The 23330-nt window shown below is 42.4% G+C and overlaps 3 protein-coding genes and 1 long non-coding RNA gene across 7 annotated transcripts; 2 read left to right on the forward strand and 2 right to left on the reverse strand.

Moving 5' to 3' along the window:
• The first annotated feature begins 101 nt into the window (after positions 1-101).
• LOC126548140 (uncharacterized) lies at positions 102-17998 on the forward strand. The gene is made up of 2 exons (XR_007602870.2): positions 102-381; positions 17400-17998. It is a non-coding gene; the product is annotated as an uncharacterized lncRNA (long non-coding RNA).
• Positions 2791-6476, reverse strand: LOC129381139 (uncharacterized). Its single transcript, XM_055063756.2, has one exon. The coding sequence runs from the start codon at positions 6452-6454 to the stop codon at positions 5276-5278; it is 1179 nt and encodes a 392-aa protein (XP_054919731.1). The 5' UTR covers positions 6455-6476; the 3' UTR covers positions 2791-5275.
• Positions 6665-8408, reverse strand: LOC126547991 (uncharacterized). Its single transcript, XM_055063732.2, has 2 exons — positions 6930-8408; positions 6665-6844 (listed from the first exon to the last, which is right to left on the reverse strand). The coding sequence occupies exons 1-2, from the start codon at positions 8082-8084 to the stop codon at positions 6671-6673; spliced, it is 1329 nt and encodes a 442-aa protein (XP_054919707.1). The 5' UTR covers positions 8085-8408; the 3' UTR covers positions 6665-6670.
• LOC126548038 (BEN domain-containing protein 5-like) lies at positions 8476-15652 on the forward strand. Of its 4 annotated transcripts, XM_072287149.1 has the most exons (9): positions 8476-8755; positions 11706-11836; positions 11932-12099; positions 13838-14033; positions 14112-14153; positions 14711-14794; positions 14891-14973; positions 15151-15370; positions 15464-15652. In XM_072287149.1, the coding sequence occupies exons 1-9, from the start codon at positions 8563-8565 to the stop codon at positions 15583-15585; spliced, it is 1239 nt and encodes a 412-aa protein (XP_072143250.1). In that variant the 5' UTR covers positions 8476-8562; the 3' UTR covers positions 15586-15652. The 4 variants fall into 4 exon arrangements, with proteins under 4 accessions (XP_072143250.1, XP_054919715.1, XP_072143252.1 ...); XM_055063740.2 differs by having other exon boundaries at positions 13838-14153; XM_072287150.1 differs by lacking the exon at positions 8476-8755 and adding an exon at positions 8880-10122 and having other exon boundaries at positions 13838-14153.
• Positions 17999-23330: the final 5332 nt, after the last annotated feature.

The raw sequence follows: 23330 nt of genomic DNA on the forward strand, positions 1-23330 counted from the left end.
AAGTATAAGCCGTGCCAGCTATTCCCGTTGCTAACCCAGAGATCTGTATCGCTGCATAGCCGATTCGCCGTGTAAAGGGGGCTTTATCGTCGTGTGCAATTGAGCAGCTCCGGCGCCTAGTCGCCGGTGCCACCGGCGGCGCGCATTTCTTAAGATATAGCAAAGCGCGCAACCCGCGTGCTCAAATCGGCGCTCTGCTAGCTCAAAGTACGTTCGGAATGAGACGCAGAGCGTTGTTGCGCAGACACGCTTGAATAATATGGGCGTAGAACACGAAAGGTCCCGGAGGAGCGCGCAATATCAGCGCCGCTCAAGGCAACCCACAACGAGTGCCAAGTTCTGGCAATAACCTGCTCCAGTTTTGCCGGCTGTTCGCGCAAGGTGAACAAAAACGAAAACGGGCGCCCGTTTGTGTTTATTCTCATTCGCGACGCCCGTTTATAGGCATTTCAATTCATCAGATATATGCCGAGAAAGTGTGTCAAGTGTTCCGTTTGGTAGTTAATTAATATATAATATTGCATAGATATACGAAATAACCTCGATCGAGACGTCAGTTGCATACTATATGCTTCCTTATAAACCAAAATAAGCAAAGCCTCACTATTATAGTCAGTGCAGTTATTCGCAGTTCATGCCTTTATTGATTGGAATCAATTTAAGTGCTCTTCTATTATTGTCAAATTTCCCCTCAACTTTGTCAGCTGTTGAATTTATTTTATGTTTTTCTATTTGTCTGCCGTCATATCGTATACATAGATGGGACAATTATCAAAACATACCAGCTTAACATCTTCATGTGCGAGAGGGTAACATATATACTATATAGATACCCAGACGAAAATGGGAGGTCAATTTCCAGCTGGAAAAGGGTTTTCCAGCTTCATTACCAGCTGGCTTTTTCAATACCAGCTGGAATGTAAGTTTTTCAGCTGGAAATGCGGCTGGTAATCACATTATCCAGCTGGGCCAGTTTCCAGCCAGACATGGTCCAGCTGGAAAATGATCGCTAGACTGGATGGGCTGCCAGCTGAAGCTGGAAACAGCTAGGAATGTTTCCAGCTGGACGATAGTTCAGCTGCCAGCTGGAAATGCTCAATCACAGAATGTGGATGGAAAATAATTTTCAGGAGTATGACTGTACTATTGAGCAAAAGGGTAAATGAAGCTCTTGAAAGTCATGTACTGAATAGAATTCTTACTTTTAAAATGACTATGGCAAAGAGCTGCAGAATATTTAGATGAAGGCATGCAGCAAAAGCTCAGATGATGTTGGTTTCATTAAAAAGTAAAACAACTGCCTGGTTTTAGTTTGCAGCGAATTGTGAAAAAGCGAGTATGTTTGCATTCCCTAGCAACACGTTCGCTCGTACTGGAACATCTTGAAACTGAATATGCACGTCATCTTCAAATTTTTACTGATGGCTCTGTGGACAAGGTCAGAGGATCTAGTGCAGCTGCTTTTCATATTCCCGCTTTAAAGTATGATTGGTCGGTTCGCTTCACTACAGTCGTGTCCTCCACAACGGCCGAAAGCGTTGCCATTGAGGCAGCCCTAAAAAAGCTACGGCTTTGTACGCCTCAACCCGTAGTCATTCTTACAGATTCGAAATCCGCCCTTCAAAGGTTAGAGTATGGGTTCCCTACTGATGCTTTATGTCTAAGCTCCCTACGCTCGGTGCACACTCTCCTTATCAAAGGCTTCTCCATACGATTCCAATGGGTGCCCTCGCACATAGGTATCATAGGCAACGAGATGGCGGACAGCCTTGCCCATAGAGCGCTGTCTGGGAATCCTTTGAGAAAAGTGCCTCAAGAGGACAAGAGACTCTTCAGAGAAGCGGTGTCGTGCCACTTCCACTCTTTGTGGAGCTCACCTCACAAGCCATGTGTGACTAAGGGTCTCAAAAGAAACCAAGCCACTTTACTGCTCCGCATTCGCACGGGCTCTGCTCGTACCCCTGCGTGGATGTGTAAGACTGGCCTGGCGTTGTCACCATTATGTTCAACGTGTGGTGTGTGCGGTGACATAGAACATTACCTTATGTGCTGTACTCTGTATGACGCGGAAAGGAGCGTGTTATTCGGGTCCCTCAAGAGGACAGGAATTCCCCACAGTTCTATACAGGACATTGTTTTCCCGCGCGGGAACCGGTTAGATAGGAAGGAGGTTTCTCGCCTTCTTTTAAATTACCTGCAGGACACGGATTTGGCCTCCACATGGTGACCTTAGGTGTGACTATGTGTAGTGTAGTTGTGAGGTCTGTGTCTGATTTATATGATTTATGTATTTTAAGTGTCGCTACGGTGGAGCAATTGCCGGCAGCTACTGCAAGGCTAATCCCACCAGTAGCCTACAACCACTCAACTCAACTCAACTCAACTAGTACACGTTAACTAACTTGAAAGCTAGGCAAGGCTTAGCACTTTTTCTGAAATCCTGAAAGTTTTCTTTTTCTTTCTAATACACAATTATTTTGTTCTGATGGGCTTGTTGTGCCTTGTACAGGAAATTCGAGAGTTGTGAGAGTGAAACATTTTAGACCAAGTTTTTGGTTCCAGGCTCATAATTTACTGTCCTGCTTTTCTGTTTGCTTATAGGCAACAGAAATGATTAAGGTACAAAATTAGATTGTAATTCATTTTCAAGACAATAGTATTTGATACAGGACTGACTTCATTCTATATGATGTGCTTCAGAAATATATGTCCCTTCAGCACATATGTGGATATATGCTTTTAGTGTGCAACACTACCTAAAATATAATCTCTTGAAAGAAAATAATAAAATTGGTCATATGAACAATTTTTTATTGCAATTGACAGGCAAAAATATGTGTGGGAAATGACACCTTATAAATGGAACTAGCGAACAGCTTGAAGTATGTCTGTTCAAAGCATACAGAATGGCTGCGACACATATTTTGCAACTTATTAGGGGGATCAGTAAATGGCAGGAAAAAAAAGGACAACATACGGATGGAACCATGTGTTGTTCTTTTTCTGAACTCCTCTATCAGCGCTCCATCTTATAAGTTTGAAGATTTGCCAACATGCTTATTTTCAACCATTCGGTATATTGTACAATGTTCATTTCCAAGGTATGCATGATCCAATAATAAAAATGATAGCTAGTGCATTTGCTTTGTCCTAGTTTCACTGGTTACACCATATTCAACATTTTTCAGTTTCAGCATTTACATTAGGGGATCACTTTACTTCCAGCTGCATGAATGATTCGCCGATTACTTGTAGGTTAGAACCTGCACAGTAGCTCGAGAATGTGTATACACAGGAGCACAAGTGAACACAACAACACAATGCCATGCCCTTGCAAAGTTTTCTTTGTGCAGCAATCTACGAAGCCATAAACTGTAAGAAAAACTGCTGTCCCTTTGCTGCATAGTATTGATGACAGTGCAAGTATCATAGCAATGAACATTACTATGTTTTACATAGGTTCTGAAAAGTCACTAACTTTTAAACATGCAACCTTCTCGATTGAGCAGACACAGTGCAGACAATCGTTATTCGTTTATATATATATAAAGAAACAGGTAAATACAGCTTCAAACAAATATGTGCACTGTCTGCTACAAAAGGACTAGAAGCAGATTAGCTGCTTAGTTTCCGCAAGTATCTCGTGGTCATGTAATGTGCTGAAGGCAACCTGAAAGTGCTTGCAAAATTAGGTACGTTTAATCACACATTGACTAAAATCCAGCTTTATAATGTCAGCAGTTTGTAAATTGAAGGTTTAGCAGAACAAAAACTTAAGTGAGTTGTAAGGTTCCCTGAAGGTACTTCGAATCGTAAGAAAAAGACAACTACACATCAAAGGTAAACCAGACAGGATGAGTGCTCGTCCTGCATGTTGCACTCATTTAGTCTTGTTTACTTAATTGTGTAGTTGTATTTGTTATGCTTCAAAGTAAGGTTACTGCAGGAAAAAAGATGTGTCACGTAATACCAGGCTGCATGCACACATGAATTGAACATGTGGCTAAATGTCTTGAATCATGAGCTTATGAGATATGCAAGAGTATTAAGTGCATAGTTCGTACACTTTAAAACTACATGACTCAGAGTCGAACACATCAATGTATAAAAATTGCTTAAACTGCTGACAATGCAGGAGAATGCTTGGATAGCATAGCATTACTTTTATATGAAAACAATCCTAAATTATTACACATAGTTGTGGCGTATTGAATCACAATGTAGTACCAATGAGTGCATCTGTTCTTTGTAATCAAGCCAAAAGACCAAGGTATAACACTGGTATACATATAGCCACCTTAAGTAATTTTCACATACCTGCTGGTACAAAGCCTGCATGATATTCAATATTTTCATAATAGAAGAGTAACATTGAAGTTCTTGCAACATCAAGCAACCACAACATACAGAAAAGGCAGTTAAGTAAGTCTCGCAAGTGCTGTGGGAATCTATGCTAAAGCAAAGCATCTGACTTGCTAAGTGGCTGTCAGAAGCAGACTAACGGATACCCTGTCAGCAGCTGGTCTTATGCAGCACGACTTGGATGCAAAATGTCCTGCTACGTGTAGTAAGAGATATATTACTATCTCAAGCACAATACACTAGCACAATAAGGAAGTACTTCACATGCATGCGGCAAACAGAGGAAGGAAAACTTTTCATCTCTCAAACACCTGCTTACAAGTGGTTTCGTTGATGCATCATGGAGACTGCAATTAAAAGATGCCAAGCACCGTCAGGAGTACAAAACAAAACACAAAGAAAGCAAGAGTACTTGCAAGCACAAGGCATTACTGAAGATGACTAACTTTTATTTGATTCATGACAGCTTCCCAGCTAAGGTTTTCATAAACCTTCCTAGTTTCATTTGACAGCAGCTGCTGGGTGTTGCACCTTGAACCTACTTGGCTGGTACTGAAGTTAGTTGAACATCATATAGCATCTCAAAGAGCTAGTGATTGCGAAAAATAAACTCATGAGGTTATTTACTCTGCTGGCAGCACATGCTACTATAGCCTAACTAGCAGATCATCAAATTGGATTTCTTAATTTGTTACCCTGTCCTGACCAATATTCTGCATATGGCAACATCTTTCTAAGGATGAAGAGAGCCTTATACCTACTGGAGCACTGATGGACCAGTGTTCGAAGCCTACCACTGTACACTTTATTTTTGACGCTATCTGGCTGGACAAGAATAAACCAGGGGCCAATCCTAATGCTTCACATTAAAAACTTTGGTGCCATAATTTTTTTATTGTGAGCTATTAGGTCATCAAAACCATTCATAAGAGTTAACTAAATCGCAAAAGTACTCGTGGTTATTAAAACAAAAATATATGCATGGTCGTATCTGTGCACCAATTTTGAGCAGACATTCATCACCTCGTTTTTTTGCGTTCTTAATGTGCTCACTTGGCATGACAGAGTCAACAGTGTATACTTCAGAAATAATAAAGAAGTGTTCTCCAGATGGTTCTCTGGAGCAGAATATTCTTTTTACCCTGGCATATGTGCCACCTGGAAAAACAATAGCAGTGCTATTTGTTCTGACATGTTTGCTGTACCGCTCTGATGCAATTACAGTGCACCCAACCTTCATCCTACGAAATTCAACTATTTGCTTTCCCTGTAGTTCTGTATGGGCAGAAAAATCATCATGAACTGTCTCAGGTTTGCCTAGAGAAGTAATGTTTTCCAAGCATTCTTTTGCAGCACTTTCTTTGATCAGCGAAAGTGCATAGTTGCTTGCACGTGCTTTCAGGGCTAGCAGACTGCTGCGCAAGAGAAGCCTGCTAGCAATCTGCAAGGCCACTCCATTGGCAGATGTTATTAGCTTCAAGAGCCTGCCCATATTTGTTTCAAATGAGAAACAAGAATGTGCCCACAGAGGTCCAAACAAAACAACCGACTTTGGCAAATGTAAAAGCTGGTGCACATTGTACGTCATGTTGCTCCGGCCGTACAAAAATTCAACACCAACGACAAACTCTGTAAGTAGTTGTGTGCTGAGGTCTATATCTGCACGTGAAATAGAATCCTTTAGCAGGATGAATACACCTGATGCAAGAAGGCTCCAGTGAGTCATATACTTGTCCTCAAGCACACCAGTGAGACAAGGTACACTGTAATAAAGCAACCAGTACTGCCATTCTGAGGCCTTCCAATATTTTCTAACCTGCAGCGGTCGTGGCTGACGGCTAACACATACAGGCATTCTTATTTCACCAAGCCGTTCATTTATAACCCTCACAGTAGAGGGCATGCCACAGTAATAATCTGCTCCTGTATCAGAGAGCCACAATTCTGTCAACTGTCTTGCGACACCAAGTAGAACACAATGCATGTAATCTGGGCACCATGACCAAGCAGGGCTAAAACCTGATAAGTTAATAAGTGGAGATGGGCCCTTGACTCCATGTACAGTAGTGCCAGTACGACAAGCCGCCTTCATGTCCACCAAAGTTTCTTCGTCAGTGCGATCAGGGTAGAGCTGATCCAAGCAGTATTTGATAGTACCTGTTAAAAAAAGCAAAAGTATACACACAGCAAGTTTAATTTACGGTAACTGAATCACACTTCCCTTTACACTGATCCATACTAGAGATAAAATGTGCCGAATACTCAGCCACATAGACTGGCACATTTTTTTGCAGTGGTAGCATGTATTTTAACTGGTCCAGCTTCTGACCACAGCAAAAGAGCCAAGAGTGGCATAGGACTTGCCTTGTACATTGGTTCCTGGATGGTAGCACCAGCTACAACCAAAGTAACCGTTGAACTGGACCATTTGTTGCATTGCAGCTCTGGCAGGTGCATCTGCACAGCAACATATGCAGAAAACCTGCAGGATAATGGAATATCATGTGAATATATACTCAAGAGTTGTGTCATAAATGTGTTAAAATTTTCTGTTCGGGATCATTTACCTTGGAGCGTACTTGTGTGCCAGCAAGTGTCCACGTGATACCAGTTGCATTTAGCTGCTCCAGTTGATGCACAAATGCCTGCAGCAGCATTGGCATATTTGGATGCTGATGCCCATACCACAGGAGTGGTGCCATTACATTGCTCCAACGCAGCCGGGGTGGTAATTCATTTAAAATTATTTGCACAGGCCATATGCTGTACTTTGACGACTTGAACACAGGACTGCCATCACTGTTCACAGTCAATGTTAAATCATGAGTAGCCATCCCAACCTTTTCACGTGCAGTGCGGTATTGATGGCCATCCAAGATGTCAGTCATTAAGCCATTACTGCTCTGTGGCCGGCTGAGGTTTGCTGCTAGCGCAGTGTTGGCTGTCTTGCTAGAAAGAATTGCCATCAGCTGCTTCTCAATTGGCAAAGTTACAAAAAAGCTGCCTGTGCGCACAAGATCACGGCCTACATATTTTGTGTTGCAGACTGTACATTTGACTTCAAGTTTTTGACGCTGCTCTAGGCATCCCGTTGTTTTAGCAAGCAGATGCTTGCAATCTGCGCAGTAAAAATTGAAAGTCACATCCTTCATGTCAATTCCACAAAAATTCTTAAAGAGGTATTTGCTTTCCGGAAAACATTTCTTCTCCAAGAGGTTGTTGAAAAGCTTCTGAATCTCTTCAATTGCAGCCCAGGATAGGCCAAATTTAATTGCCAAGTCCAACAGCAGCATATAGGCATCTCCTCGGGTGACTGTTCCACCTTCAATGAATGGTTCACAGAGTTCATCAGCATCTATATCTTTCGGATCACCGCTCGGACACGCACTATGTTCGCCCGGCAAACAGTCTTCGTCCGCGGACACCGGTTGGGAGAAAGATGCATCGGAAGTTGGGTGTTCACCATCACTAAAGTCACTGCAGTCTTCATCACTGTCCTTCTCTCGGGTTAAGTCTGTGTATGTAGACTCATCACAGATTTGGTCCTCGAGAGAGTTTGCTGGCGATGTTGGCGATCTCGTTGATGTCATAGGCGACTTGTGACCTTTTGGTGTTCGCGGAGCGGCGCCAAGTGGATGGTGAAGGAGCCACTTTGTAGACTTCGGCATGCTGCTGCTTGATCCAGGGTCGAGATAGACTTTACGCCTTTTTCGCGGTGCCATTTGGTATCCAAGACAAGTACAGCTATGTAATCGCGAACGAGATAGAGCTCTTGATCCACGGACAAACAGAGCGTCGAGAGCGCGGACCACATGCGCATGGACTAAAATCTACCACAACCTTTTGTGCTATACCCCGCACCGCAAATGCTCCGCAATCGTGCAATTTACAAACTCTTTTGGTAAAGAGTGACATATTGTTTATAAATGAATAATATACAATAATACATGTTAAGAAGTATGAACAAAAACCCTTTATTAAAAATGTACTACCATTTAATTTACGCACATGCGCGATCTACATGTTGGCGTTCCAAACCCTCCGCAGAGCTCCAGAGCGTGAGAAGGCCAATAGTGTTCCTCCGCAGTCCGCGCATCTGAGCGCGTGGTGCGAGCGGTGCGAGTGTCATTTGGCTTCGTGGTGGGTGCCGCGTTTGTGTTGTGGATCGTTTCGCACGCGTGCATCGTATCAGTAAGCGCGATGTTTGCTCTTGTCCGATTTGTTGAAGACAAGACAGACAAACGATATGTTATACCGGTAACCGATGTCAAGAACTTCCATCCCGAAAATGAATTGGATTTTGACAATACGATGCCTTACGACGCATACTGGCGGGACGAAGACAACGAGGAGAACAGTGGCGTATACGTCGTACAGATTCTCAAGCTCGCAGGTAAATACTTTGTTAGAGTGCCCTGCTGGTTAAAAAAAAAGTGCAGTTCACAGAATTGTGATATCGTTTTTCACTGCCGAGTTAGAGTTGTAAACTTCATAGTTTCGTTTTCTCAACTTTTCAATTTTCGACAATTTTAAATAAACAGTTGACAACCGCAGTAAAAAAATTACAAACCAACATTCACTAGATATTAAGTTTTGCTTTTAAGTGCAACAAACCTCGATTTTGATGCAATGGTTGTCGAGATAAACGAATTCTCCTTTTACATGTATTTAGATAGGAGCACCGGAGCTAAAAGTTAGCTGCACCGACTTTTCTGGAAATTACTGCCTGTCGGTTGAGTGTAATAGAATAAGGATACTGGCTGCGCATAAACTTGTAACAATTTGAGCACGCACTTATAGTACTTGTATATTGTTTTAAAGATACGTATTTAAGAGGAAGCTTTAGCTCGGGCCCAACTCCGACGCGGCCTATTCAAATACATGTAAAAACGCAAAAACGTTTTTCTGAGATAACCCCTGGACCGATTTTAACGAAATTTGTTGCTTTTGAGAGAGAAAGTTAAATTCTAGTGACTGTTGGAAGCGGAATTTTGATTTAGGGCTTGCATTTTGTTAAAGAGATTTACAAAATTTCAGAAGTTTGAAAAATATAGAAGCACGAAGTTTACAAACTAATAGCTCTGCATCAAAAAGAGATATCGCGGTTCTGTAAACGGCACCCATTAGATCATTCAAAGCGGACAAATTTCGTATGTCATTTTACATCTTACGTGAGTTTGTTACGTTGTTTACGAGGGTTCTGCAAAAGTTGTAATTACATATTAATAAATTTTTTGAGATTCATGCATAAGATGTCAAATTTGTCCGCTTTAGATGTGCTATTAAGTACAATTCACAGAATTGTGATATCACCTATTCTTACTGAGTTAAGGGCAAGATATACTCCGGCGTAACGCGCGCGCGCGGCCACGCGCGTCGCGGTTAAGCGGCGTTGGTGAAAAACGCGCACTCTACATTCCGGCGTCACGGCGTAGCCGGCGTGCCCAGGTGCGCTTGGCGAACTCAACGCCGCCGGCGCGGAGATAGAGCGTGTTCTATTTCACGCGGCTGACGCTAGACCAGAATGCGCTGCAGCGGCAGCGAGCAGAAGGCAGAATGGCGGCCTGCGGTGCGCGTATTGACAGTGCGGCTGTGGTTTTTTCAACATCCGTGTGGGATGACAGCGCGAGTGAAGACGCCTGCTTGAAGCGATTTGCAACCTTCCATGTGTATACGATGTGAAACGCATGGACTACCGCGACACAGAGCGGAAGAACAAGGCGTGGGAAGCTATACGAAAGCAGTGTGGTCTCGCCACAGGTAAGCTGCATTTCGCAGCTCCTGTGCTAGCGGTGGTAGTCGCCAAGTTGAGGACGCTTGTCGAATAGCTTTCGCATGTACATACGTGGTCCGCTTCCGTTTTTGACGTAGCCGAAGTACTAGCAATATGAGTGCGATGTTCTGGCTGTCAGGCACGGCGGCCGCATTTCGATGGGGGCGAAATGCGAAAAACACCCATGTGCTTAGATTTAGGTACACGTTAAAGAAACCGAGGTGGTCGAAATTTCCAGAGTCCTCCACTACGGTGTGCCTCATAATCAGAAAGTGGTTTTCGCACGTAAAACCCTGTTTCCTTTTTCTGGCTGTCAGGACAAGTTAACGCCATCCCGCAAATGTTTTCGTTTTAGGCGCACAAACAGCGCGCGGAACGAGAAGCGCGCGCGCTACCCGAACGGCGAGGGTATATGCAAGACGCGCATGCGCCATGTAAACAGCTGTTCGCCGCGGCGGTGAAGTTGCGCTCCCGGACGCACAGATGGCGCCAGCCTCGAGCTGCGCGCGCGCGCCGAACTCTAGAGGAAGCAAATTTCTTGCACCCCTGGCGTCGCTAGCGCAGCGTATCCGACTTCGCCTGCCGCGGCCTGGCGCGCCGAGAACGCCGGACATTATCTTGGCCTTTACAGAGTTGTAAACTTGATAGTTTCGTTTTCTGAAAATTTTCGATTTTTGCCAATTTTTAATAAAAAATTGACGACCTAAATCGAAAATTCGAAACCAACAGTCACTAGATTTTAAGTTTTTCTTTTAAATGCAACAAACCCCGTCAAATTTGGTACTGTGGTTGCCGAGAAAAACGAATTCTCCTTTTACATGTATTTAGATAGGAGCACCCGGGCTAAAGCTTCCTCTTAAGGGCTCGGCAAATTAATATGCTGCTCGAAACATTGCATTTCAAAGTGTAAAGTGTAGGGGAGTGGACGCGAATGGTGTAGAACTTTGTGGAAGGCACGCGGGTCCGAACGATTAGTCTGGAACATTCGACGACATCCACTCCCCTACACTTTACGCTTTGAAATGCAATGTTTCGAATTCAGCTGGCAACTGGCAGGCAGTGCGAGGGGACGTTTTGCGGCGCTTTGACCTCATTAATTGGCATTATTTCAGCATTAACATTATGGCTTCGAAGAAGCCGTCAGAAATTACAAGTTGGTGACAGCGGTGGGTGGGCGAGCGCGCGCCGCTAAAGCCTGGGAAAAAAAGCGAGCATGCCAAAGGCACATCGCGGAACGTCAAGCCTGTGCCACTGACCTTGCAGCGGCATGGACCAACTGCCTAGCATGTTAAATAACGGTGCGCTTATACTTGCTACTTACTACCGCTTGAATATGATCCTTCTTTGCACGATACCGGCACAGTCTGACGGCGGTGAAATGACTGTTGCCCACTCAATATGCCCTCGCTTGATCGGGACTCGGATAATTACACTTTTGACAATAAAGCCATGTGTCCGCGGAAATGTATCTATGCTAAATATATTGAGGGTTACTAGCGTTTCTTGATATATAGGTTTCCAAATATAATGCAGTCAATGAAACATGTCTGTTGTTTTATACTCTTTGCAGCCACAAGGGAAGAGATGGCAAGAGAAACAAAAAACAAGAGAGTGCCCATTCCACCGATCAGGCTGTCAGATGTGGAGGACTTGCCCCTCTCTGAAGGGGATGTGAATGCTAAAAAGAAGAACATAAGACAGGTACATGCATATTTTGCTTTGTCTATACACAGCAAACACCAGACTACTAAGTTTTCAACAGTGTCACTAATTTCCAGTATTGTCATCCATTATAGCAGGACAAGGCCAAGCAGGCAAATCAGGCTGCATCAAGAAAGCAGCAGTACGAGGCTGTTCTCCGACAGCACATGGCACATGCCCTAAAGAATGTTGATGTTGCTAAGGAGGCTGCTGCACCATTGCCCACACCTCGCACCTCCACCAAACAGTCACGAGGGTCACAAGTATGTAGAAAAGAAACAAGTATCTTGCAGTGTCTGAAAGACCAACACAGCTGTGCAATGTTAACTTCTGACGTGCCTTTCTTGTGCTACGAGGTATTACTGCATTGATGGCATGCTAACTTGCGAACACCTTGTCATGATATGCTGGAAGAAGTGGTCATGCATGCAGTCTTTTTTAAACTGAAAGCAATGAGCCAGGAAATTGATTCACACCTTATTTTGCTTATGTTGTGTTTGCACTGCATTGTTAAAACCCCATATTGACTGAGATGCACAAATTTATGCTTTTGCATACATGCTGCAAATGTAGGTTAAGGCATCAGCAGAAAGTGACTTCGTTAAGTGTTGACTTATGCAAAAAGGTATAAAATACAGGTGGGTGACTTTAGGTACACTTTGAGGAGCAATTACTAATGCATAAAAGCTGGCATATAAACCAGTACGGTAGTCAGTATGTGGCACAACGTTGCATACCCTTTTGGCAGCCTATTTCTCTCTGATGTAGCAAAATTTGGGAAACAAATGGAATGACTAGTATCTGGAGGTTCTTGCCCACTTAATTATTTAAGTGCCCACAGTCTTGTGTCTTCACATTTGTAATGGATATCTGGTATGTGACCATAATTGTAAGGTACCATTGAGTCGCTGTCAACTTGCGATATCATGAATTTGTAAATGCCAATAAGGGTAAATCGTTGGGCAACTTGGTAGCAGCACGTAGTCGTATCTTATGCAGCATGAAAATGGTTTTACGGAAACAAAGAAGTACAGATGAGAAAAAAGACACTTTTTCTGCTTTCTTATTCTAGAAAATGATTTGCACATTGCACAAACTTTTACCATTAAGAACTATTTTTATTGGCTTCTTTAAGCTTACCACTGTTTCCCTGTGGCTTGAAGAATGTCATGTAACGATCTCATGTATGGGCAACCTTGTTCTCTGTTACCTTCCGCTTTGGCTAGCATTAATTTGTGCCCCTTGAGACAAACCCACATGGCATGACCAAATAATAAGACTTGTTTCAGTACTCTTGCTTTGATAGAAGATTTGAAATTTATCTCCCGCATCACCGATAAATCATTTGGCAATCCATGGGATTCTTAAAGCTATATATGTCAGTACCAGAGATCAAAAGAATTTATGATAAGCAGTAGTCTGATGCTGTACACTGCACCACATCATCTTTGAGTTATGGGGTGCCACGATAGTCACACTTTCTTTTTTTTACATAGCACATGCTGTTTGAGTTGTTCTTCTAAAATAGGATATTTCAGCACTAAAGTGTGCACACTTAAGTGCAATTTTGTTGAACAATACACCAACAAATAGCAAAAACGTCTTGGCATACTGAATGTGATGTGTGAAACTTGATGTGCATTTTAGGATCAGCTTGAGAGTGAAGACACAAAACCATGGCCTACAGGAAAAAAAACAATGGTGTTGCTAATGCTTTTTGTGGATGATAAAGGCATCACAATAAACTACGTGGAAGGTCCCCCTGCTACCCAGCTTAGCACCCACGTCTCTGCCAAATATCTTTCTTATTAGTCACTTTGATCAAACATGGGTGTAAAGTTGCTGCAGTTTGAGAAAATTTGGCGCTAACCGAGATACAATATAGGGAGCCCCAGAAATGCTGCTACTACCACAATCTTGGTGCATACCCCAATTTTGTTGTGGGAGTGTTCAATGGAAAAAGTGTATGCACCTCACAATTTTTTTTTTTTTTTTGCACAGGTCAAAAGGAAGCTGTATGATGAAACCAGCGATTCAACAGACGATGAATCGCTGGTTTCTTCAAAAGAGCTAATAACTGCACGAAAAGATGCAAAATACTGGAAAATGCAGTGCCGCATTGAGCGGGAGCACAATGCATCATTGAAAAAACACATAGAGTTTTTGGAAAATAACATTAGAACACAGCTGAACAACTGTAAGCATTACTTCATTTTTATTGTAATTGAGTGTATTATATGCTGTCTAACAATGACCACTTTTCATGTTTTCCTAGTTGCCCAAATACTTGACATGCAGAGAAGCGAGAGATGTGAAGGTAAGCAGTCATAAATGCAGCACTGTCAGCTGTAAGGTACCTAATATCCTGTATTATCAAGTGCTCATCAAAGTGTCACTTCTGAAGCTATATTCCTGCAACATTTAATAAAACAACTTATTTGCAGTCTTGTGGCAAGTTTGCAGGTGTATTTAACAAGCATTCTCTACAGTATGCATTGTATTTGTGTAGCCAACTATTTTTGTTAAGTATTCTGATAAGAGAGAAGAGAAAGCTTTGCATGGGGAATTACAGCATGGACATTAGTATGGGATAACAGCAGTTAAGCTAAAGACCAAGAATACATAGTTTTTTTCCAAACAGGCACATCAGCGCAGGTCAAAGTAACTCAAGTGTATGGTTGCACGTACAACTCAAAGTTTTCATTACACAGGTGTGAGCCAGCACAGACTGCAACAGCAGTTGTATTGCTGCTGGTCCAACAGCTAGTCTCAAATGGCCACTGGCCGTTAGAGTACTAAGTGTACCAGCAATATCTCTCATTGCACATTTATGGTGACCAAATGCATATGTATCTCAAACTTTTTATTGTACAGGTGAGAGACGACAAAATCTGGAAGCACCACTAGTGGCACCTACTACAGAGCAGCCTCAACGAGTGGCTGCTTTTATCGAAGACGGTGAATGTACTTGCAACATTGTTAATTGAACGAAATTTTGATGTGAACCTATTTTAATTATACTTATTGTTGTCTGTCTCACATTTGCTGCTTTAGCACCAGATTTGTCTGTGCCAGACGCCTTAGACAATACGAAAGGATGCCAGGACGGCAACTTTGTGGCCACATCTGATGGACGTGTGAGTATGGTTGTTGCTCACCTATACCACAAATTTATCGTTAGCACCCAAATTCAAATAAAACTTGTTCTTCAAACTCTTCACATGGATGTGTTATAAGCAGCAGTTGCCTCTAGTGCTGTAATACTAGTTGACGCTGTATATAGCAATAAACACATTTTTTTCGCTTTCTTCCAGTTCCACTTGTCTGGTGGAATTTATGTCATGCCTGAGCAAGCGGAAAAACTGTTCAGAAATAAAAAGCCAAGCATCCTTGTGAGAGACACGGCCCAAGTGATCTGGGGCAATGAACTATTGGCAAAAAGAAGTGTCAGCGGCAGACTCGCACCAACAAAAAGTGGCAGCAGCGAGCAGCCATCCAAGCAGCTGACGCCTGCAAAGGTGGAGGTTGTTTATGGTAGGTACTTATTGCTTAAGGTTTGTTAAAGAGTATGCATTTTTCCAGCTGATCACTGTGATCATCTCTTGAGATACATTATTTTCGTTATAGATTGTCTGCGGCACTGGGGTCAGATACACAACCAGGACATCAGCGCTGCGGAGCGTGCTCTGCCAAGGACCCTCAGTGAAAAAATTCAAGATGTAAAAAGAAAACTTCGCCTTCCACAGTGAGAAAGTGCTGTCAAGTACTAGAGTACCACTGTAAATATTTTTAAATATATGTACATTGTGTTTTTGACTGCTGGAGTTTTGTCCTCTATGCATATGGCTGAGTGGTTGCTCAAAACAACCAGCTATATGCCCTTCTCCTTGGAAGAAAAGCACTGTATGGTAGTGTGAAACGTAATCGATCCTGTTAAACTTTTTTTCCAGTGCAGAACTCGGCTTGATTTAATTCTGTCTACCAGAAGGACATTTCCAGCTCGGTAGCTGAGACTCCAAGTGGAAATTGCTTCATTTTCAGCTGGAAACGGCTTCGATTCCAGTTATCACAGGAACCCTTTCAAGCTAGATTGAGAGAATTCTCTAGCTGGAACAGGGACACTTTCCAGCTGGAATAGGAGCACTTTCCAGCTGGAAAGAGGAGCGATTTCCTGCTGGAAGAGGAGCAATTTCCAGCTGGAAGAGGAGCAATTTCCAGCTGGAAGAGGAGCAAGTTCCAGCTGGATCAGAAGTTCCAATCCCAGCTGGAAAGAGTCATTTCCAACTGGAACATTTTCCAGCTGGGAAGGATTTCCGGTTCAATAATACAGCTGGAACTGGAAATTTTTTCCATCTGGGTAATGTGTACACGCATATATGTGAGGATAATATATCAAGTCATTATGCTGTATTACTGTGCATACTTATGCAACATGCTCATTACATGCTACACAGACTTTATTATTTCCTGTATAATTGAAAGCAGTGAATAGAGTAATTGTCAAAATGCAGTGCACTTGTTCTGAAGTTACATGAACTTCCCAAGAAGAGCCTCTTAGTTCTTATTGCAACAAATGCTTGCCAGATATAGTATAAGGCTTCAGCTGTGTGGTGCAATTAATTAATTAATAATGGATTAATCTGTGAGATGTTATCATAACTAGATGAGGACGTTATCAAATACATAGGTACATGCCCAAAATAATTTAACAATAGTACAGAGTACGCTCTGGCACTCAAGGCTAGTACCATACTTGAGGCTAATTGTAGTAAACACCTCGACATGGTGTATATAGGGCTGCAGGCATTCATAAAGTCACCCAGATTGGTCAGCACTACCAGTAGTTTGGCACTCTTTGGCCATCCCTGGACTCTGTGCGAATAAAACCCATATATGATCACTACCAGTAGTTTCTACACAAGTGCCACATATTGTAAAATTGAATGTTCCTTGACTAATATTTTCATATATTTACAAAGAACTCGCACATTACGATTAATTGTCGCCTTTCAGCAGTCATGGTTTCTGCATCAAGCCCCACTATAGAGGAGAAAGGGGGCCACTCAAAAGTTATCTGGCATTGCAAGCTTCTAAGATAACAAATAAAAGTGCACGAGAAGTAAATGTGAGAGAAGGTCCTCTCAATTTGCCTGCACATTCAACTAGCTCCGGAGGTGCCTTACATTGCTGTTAGTTTAACCACTTTTTGAACATGACGGCATCTGCACGTTACCATTCATCTCACCCACTGCAGAATGAGTTCACAGTGTTCCACTCGTCAGCGAGGTAGCACAGGGCTCATGTCGGTTGTGCCTCGCCAGTTCTGCACGAGTGAGGATTGGCAGGAACTAGTTCACGAAGTGCGGGTCAAATCAAATGGACTCAGAAAAGAAGCACAGTGAAACATGCGCAAAGGACCACATCTCTTTCCTCGTTCTTTCGATGTTCATGTACTCGTTCACACAATTAACATTGTTCACTGACGTTGCCCAACTTGTTAGTTATTTTACTTGATGCAGTACTGAAGCTGCATTTTCACTGCTGTAACTTTTTGTTTCTCCAGACTGGATCCCTCAAACTTGGTTGCCATCACCAGCAGACACAGGCAGGCAGTGGATGAGACAATTTGCAAACTCCAAACAATGGCACCCCATGTTGTCTGTTGCTATTTTTCATTTGAGGAGGGCATTGCGATAGCCATCCTACATTGCACATTGTTAAAATTTGATTACAAGCGCTCAGAAAGCATTGAGTTCTAAAATTGAATCGAATATCAGATATTTTCATATCCTAATAGTATATATACGATAGATTGGTATGATGGAAGCTTAACATTACCAACAAAGCTTTAGTGAACACCACCAATATATGTCGCACTGTCCACAGAACAGCTGTAACGACACTAAAGGAAAAGGTGATAACATGAAAAAGGGAAAGTGATCATGTTTTCTGCAACATTTACACAACAAAAGAAATGAACTGAGGATGATGCTAGATTCTTAGAGAGAGAAAGCGGTTCACTAGGTATAAAAGTGTACGGTCAATATCAGACACAGGCAAAGGTAGTTATAATACTATAGAACACAGCGAAACACTTTAGTGATGCAGGCATAGCTACTTCCATGAAAACAAAACTTGTTTCGTTAACTCAAGATATCAAACCTTTGGGGCAACCTAAGAAAGAGGCGAACTGATGCCAGATGAGACATGAGCTTTAGTGATTCAGGTTGAACAAAAACAAAACACCCAGCTATGACTGCAGGTGCTGCTTTCTGCAATGTCACTAAGGTTGATGAGCTAATAAAAGTGCAAGTTTGCTATGAATTCTAACGTTAACATATTTTTCTCAACTGTGAAGCTTTCTTTTTGAGAAACCCGTGTGGGTTTCCTTTGAAGCTTCATGTGACATCTGGGTGGATGACAATTCACCATTTCATAGACCTTCCTTCATCTTGCAGGATTCTACTGAACTGTTTGCCACTTTGCTATAAAATTGAAAAAAAACAACAACAACACTATGCTTGTTTAAGCTTTCCCCAAGTTCTCACTGTAAAGATGTTCAACTGATAAGACACAGATGCAAAAGTTATGTTCCTTTCTATGGCTGTGCGAATATTTGAAACTTTCTAACAACAAACTAGACATTGCACTATTCACTTATGGCTTTCAACTGAATTGACACAATTTATAAATATAAATATTCTTCTAATACCGGTGTCGCATGGCAATATTCAATTGTGATCGAACCTGATTTGGATTGAAATTCTCGACCACTATCGGCTCCCTCTCACAGCTTGCGCAAAGGAGCCAATCACGACCGAGTAATTCAATCCTGATCGGGCTCGATCACGATTGAAAGTGTGCTGTGTAACACCAACGCAATCGTTTTTGAATACTTCCAGTTGTCAACCAGTGTGATAAGTTCCATCCCAGCGACCACATTTGGCATAAAACACGGGAAGTTATGCGGTGGAGCACGATGTAGGTCACTTTTGGATCGACTTTTCCAGACTAAACCATAATCATTCGCACTCACTAATGAGTTACCAAGTATGCGAATGAACTGGTTGTTTACCCCAAATGCTCCATTTGTGCATGTAATAAAGAACACTTCATAAGTACAGTGCAATGACACAAACTTTTTAACATTGTAAATATACTAGGATGTGAAGATTGATAGTGAGAACGGCTGTTCATCATTCGAAAAGTATTCAGTACTTGCTTAGATTCAATTCCCCTCTGGCACTATTCTATTCGTATTCGATACAGTCTCAAAAATTATTATTCGCACACCCCGGTCCTCTCCCAACAATTCCTTTAGCATTCAGTACGGCAGCAAGAACCAAAATAAATTGGGAAAGGGCAGAGCCAACTACGAAGTTACAAATCCGAAGCTCATCTTTTTCAGCAGCGATCCATTGCATCTCTGTAACAAGCAGGTCGTTTATTGCAGTGTTCAATTACACACACTTGGTCTTGATTTCTCAGAAATGCAAGGACACTTCCAAGTTCTACGAAGTTACAAATCCGAAGCTCATCTTTTTCAGCAGCTATCCATCACATCTCTGTAACAAGCAGGTCGTTTATTGCAGTGTTCAATTACACACACTTGGTCTTGATTTCTCAGAAATGCACGGACACTTCCAAGTTCTCTTTTACAGATTAAAGAAAACTCACCACCTATGCTTAGAGAATGGCATCAGTGTGCTACATAACGGACTTCTTTATGCAAAATTTTAGTGTAGCTGATGGGTTCGTAAGATAAGGTTTCTGCACAGGTACTAGACACCCAAAACACACAAACGGGGTTGCCATGCCTTGAATCCTGCAGCAGCTGTCCGGTTTCACTTCCTTGCTTCACAGCCTGCTACTCCTGCGCTTCATACTCATTCCCACCGATTTTGTGCAGTGGGGTTAGAGCTGCGTATCTCGTTAGGCAGCCAGGAACAAGAACCGACGGTGTGTCTCACAGAGAGAAGGAAGCCTCTCACTGTCCGACAATAACTCTTCGCTGTGTGACGCTGGCTCAACGGAATGTTCACAAATGAACTAGTGGCACACCATGGGCAAGCCCTTATTTCTGCAAGACACAGAACCAGTTAGTTCGTGTTCCTGCTTGGCTGATGGGAGCTGCACTGCACAGAGCTGGTGACACAGTGTGTATCCAATACTGGCATATCTTTATTTTAGCCGTGTCCATGCTAAATTAGGGGTGAGGGCCAACATTTTGCAAGAAGAAACCTCTTAGCAAGCAGTGTAAACTGTCCTGCACACCTTGCAAATGAGAATGCCACCATATCGGAAACCTATACAGTGGTAAGCAGGGTCTTTAGGAAACAAAACAGAGGCTAAATTCAAGGAAGCTAGCTGAACCATACTCAGTGACAGCCTAAGAATCCAGTACAAGCTCTGCACTGTCCATGACAGAGGGTGATGTTGAAAGAAATTCACTTCTGCAGCCACGTTGCAGAAATGAGCGATTGTAATTCGCTGGCCTATCTAGAGCCGGACGGTGGCATATGTGCCATTTTTATGGTCCAACCTACAATACAAGATTAGACCTGCATAGCACCTTATTTTGCTTAGTCACCTAGAACATGGACAGGCTAGTGGCAAATCTAAGGGGCAAGCAAAGCATATGGCATATCACTCAGGGTGAAAGTAAACTCCAAATCAGCAAAAACACATTTATAGTGAAAAGCTGAGCTCACAGATACCATATATACTCATGTAAGGGCTGCACCCCCAACTTGGCAGCTCAAAATTTGGAAAAATTTGGAAAAAAAATTTCGCTGCACTTTAGTCAACCAAGGGAAGGTTCCACGAAGGGATACTCTACAATGGATCACATCCAGGTCATCAATCAGGTAATAGATAAATTTGCAGAGTACAATCAGCCTTTCTATATGGCTTTCATGGATTATGAAAAGGCATTTGATTCAGTAGAGATACCAGCAGTCATAGAGGCATTACATAATCAAGGAGTACAGACCGCTTACGTAAATATCTTGGAAAATATCTGCAGAGATTCCACAGCTATGTTAATTCTACACAAGAAAAGTAGGAAGATACCTATAAAGAAAGGGGTCAGACAAGGGGACACAATCTCTCCAATGCTATTCACGGCGTTCTTGGAAGAAATATTCAAGCTATTAAACTGGGAAGGCTTAGGAGTAAGGATCGATGGCGAATACCTCAGCAACCTTCGGTTTGCCGATGACATTGTTCTATTCAGCAACACTGCAGATGAGTTAACAACAAATGATTGAGGACCTTAACAGAGAGAGTGTAAGAGTGGGGTTGAAGATTAATATGCAGAAGGCAAAGATATTGATGAATAACCGGGCACGGGAACAAGAGTTAAGGATCACCAGTCAGCCTCTAGAGTCTGTGAAGGAGTATGTTTACCTAGGTCAATTAATTACAGGGAACCCTGATCATGAGAAGGAAATTCGTAGAAGAATAAAAATGGGTTGGATTGCACATGGCAGACATTGTCAGCTCCTGACTGGAAGCTTACTATTATCATTGAAAAGGAAGGTGTATAATCAGTGCATTTTACCTATGCTGAGATATGGGGCAAAGACTTCGAGACTGACAAAGAAGCTTGAGAACAAGTTAAGGACCGCACAAACAGCGATGCAACGAAGAATCCGAGGCATAACCTTGAGAGACAGAAAGAGAGCAGTTTGGATCAGAGAGCAAAGGGGTATAGCCGATATTCTAATTGATATTAACAGAAAAAAATGGCGCTGGGCAGGTCATGTAATGCGCAGGTTAGATAACCGTTGGACCATTAGGGTTACACAATGGGTACCAAGAGAAAGGAAGCACAGTAGAGCATGGCAGAAGACTAGGTGGTGCAATGAAATTAGGAAATTTGCGGGTGCTAGTTGGAATCGGTTGGTGCAGGACAAGGGTAATTGGAGATCACATGGAGAGGCCTTCGTCCTGCAGTGGACATAAAACAGGCTGATGATGATGCTGATGATGAATGAAGAAGCAATCGCGTTTGGTGCCACTATGCTGCATCCACAACGGCAAATTTTCATACGCTGTGTACTTCCGCCCGCCACTATTAGATGGCGAGAGCTGTGCTGAAATTTTGATGCTTTGATGACCTTTGATGCAATTGTACATCCGGGGCGAGCACAATTCTGACCAAAAAATTCTATTCTATGCAAGTCCTGCACCTCGCCAAAATTGAGAAAAAAAATTATGGCCCTTACATGAGTCTATATGGTAACACTTTCTTTTCTTGAGAGTTTGATGATAAATAGCATCTATTACAAGCATCCGCCATTGCCCAATTGACAAGTGCATGTCCCAAAGATGTATGCAGGCACTAGTACAATTTTAGGAGCTTGTTCAAAAAATGGACAGCTTGCATTTGTAACCTCACAACGGGACACAGTGTAGCAGCTTGGAATAGGCGACCGTGTCTATTGCCTTAGTCATAATCTGTGGTCCTTTACACTTTTGTGGCAATTTCAAGCAAGAATACTGATGTGAACCATATTTTGACCGTGTTGATGAATTACGGGAATGTTCCGATGCGAGCAATAATTGACGTTAACAAAATTTGCACTTGTCCTGTGCTTCTGTGTCTATCTTCTGCCCCGTCTTGGAATTGCGCTTACTAGTATTCAGTTGTTAAGCAATCTAAACAGCACTGTATATTTTCTAAGTTTTCACAAGCTAAGGGGCCTTACTTTACAGACATTCTATTTCAAGGGTTGCGGACTTTCACATTCTGTCTCTGAAGAGGCCTGACAACACCATATACTTAATGGGCAATGCGGGGTACTAACAAAAATGTCAGGCATGCGCTTCTCTTATTCACAATAAGCTAGGGAGAAGATCAATGTCCACATCTTTTCTTTGCATATTTTTGTTTCCTAACAGGACAAGTAAGGCTCAGACAACAAAAATCCAAGTAATTTGGTAAGGATTCACAATGTTATCCGTTTCATTCCTCTTTGTATGCTTTGCAAGCATGCTTTGTATCGCATGCCTGCCTTTTCTTACCGCGCATAAGGTCCAAGTCAAAAACTCACATTTACATGCTTGGAACTGGGGTGTCGAATACTGCGTACTTAGGGCAGACATTCCCGCTATACACTAAATCTTATTATGTAAAAACCTGCCCACTTCGCTGACAGTGTACAAGCAGCCATTTATTTGTATGTGTTGCATTTCCCAAATTATTGCTCCCCTTGTGTGTATGTACTCTTATTTTTTTCACTATTCACTCTCCTCTCTCTAATGCTTATGGCTCTGACGGTAAATAAATGCATTGAAGCAAAATAAAACGCCATATGTTCCATTACATTCGATGATATTAAGGATCTGACAGAATCCCGCGTGGTCTGTGAGGATCACAGTGTAACCGTGCAGCCGTGCTGATAACGTTAAAGTGCTTCGGGAAAACAGACGTTTCAGCAGAATGCTAACTGGCGCTGGTTGGAACATGATTCACTTAAATCGAGTAACA

Source organism: Dermacentor andersoni, chromosome 3 (genome assembly GCF_023375885.2).
Source record: "Dermacentor andersoni chromosome 3, qqDerAnde1_hic_scaffold, whole genome shotgun sequence".
In the NCBI taxonomy this organism is placed as follows: domain Eukaryota; kingdom Metazoa; phylum Arthropoda; class Arachnida; order Ixodida; family Ixodidae; genus Dermacentor; species Dermacentor andersoni.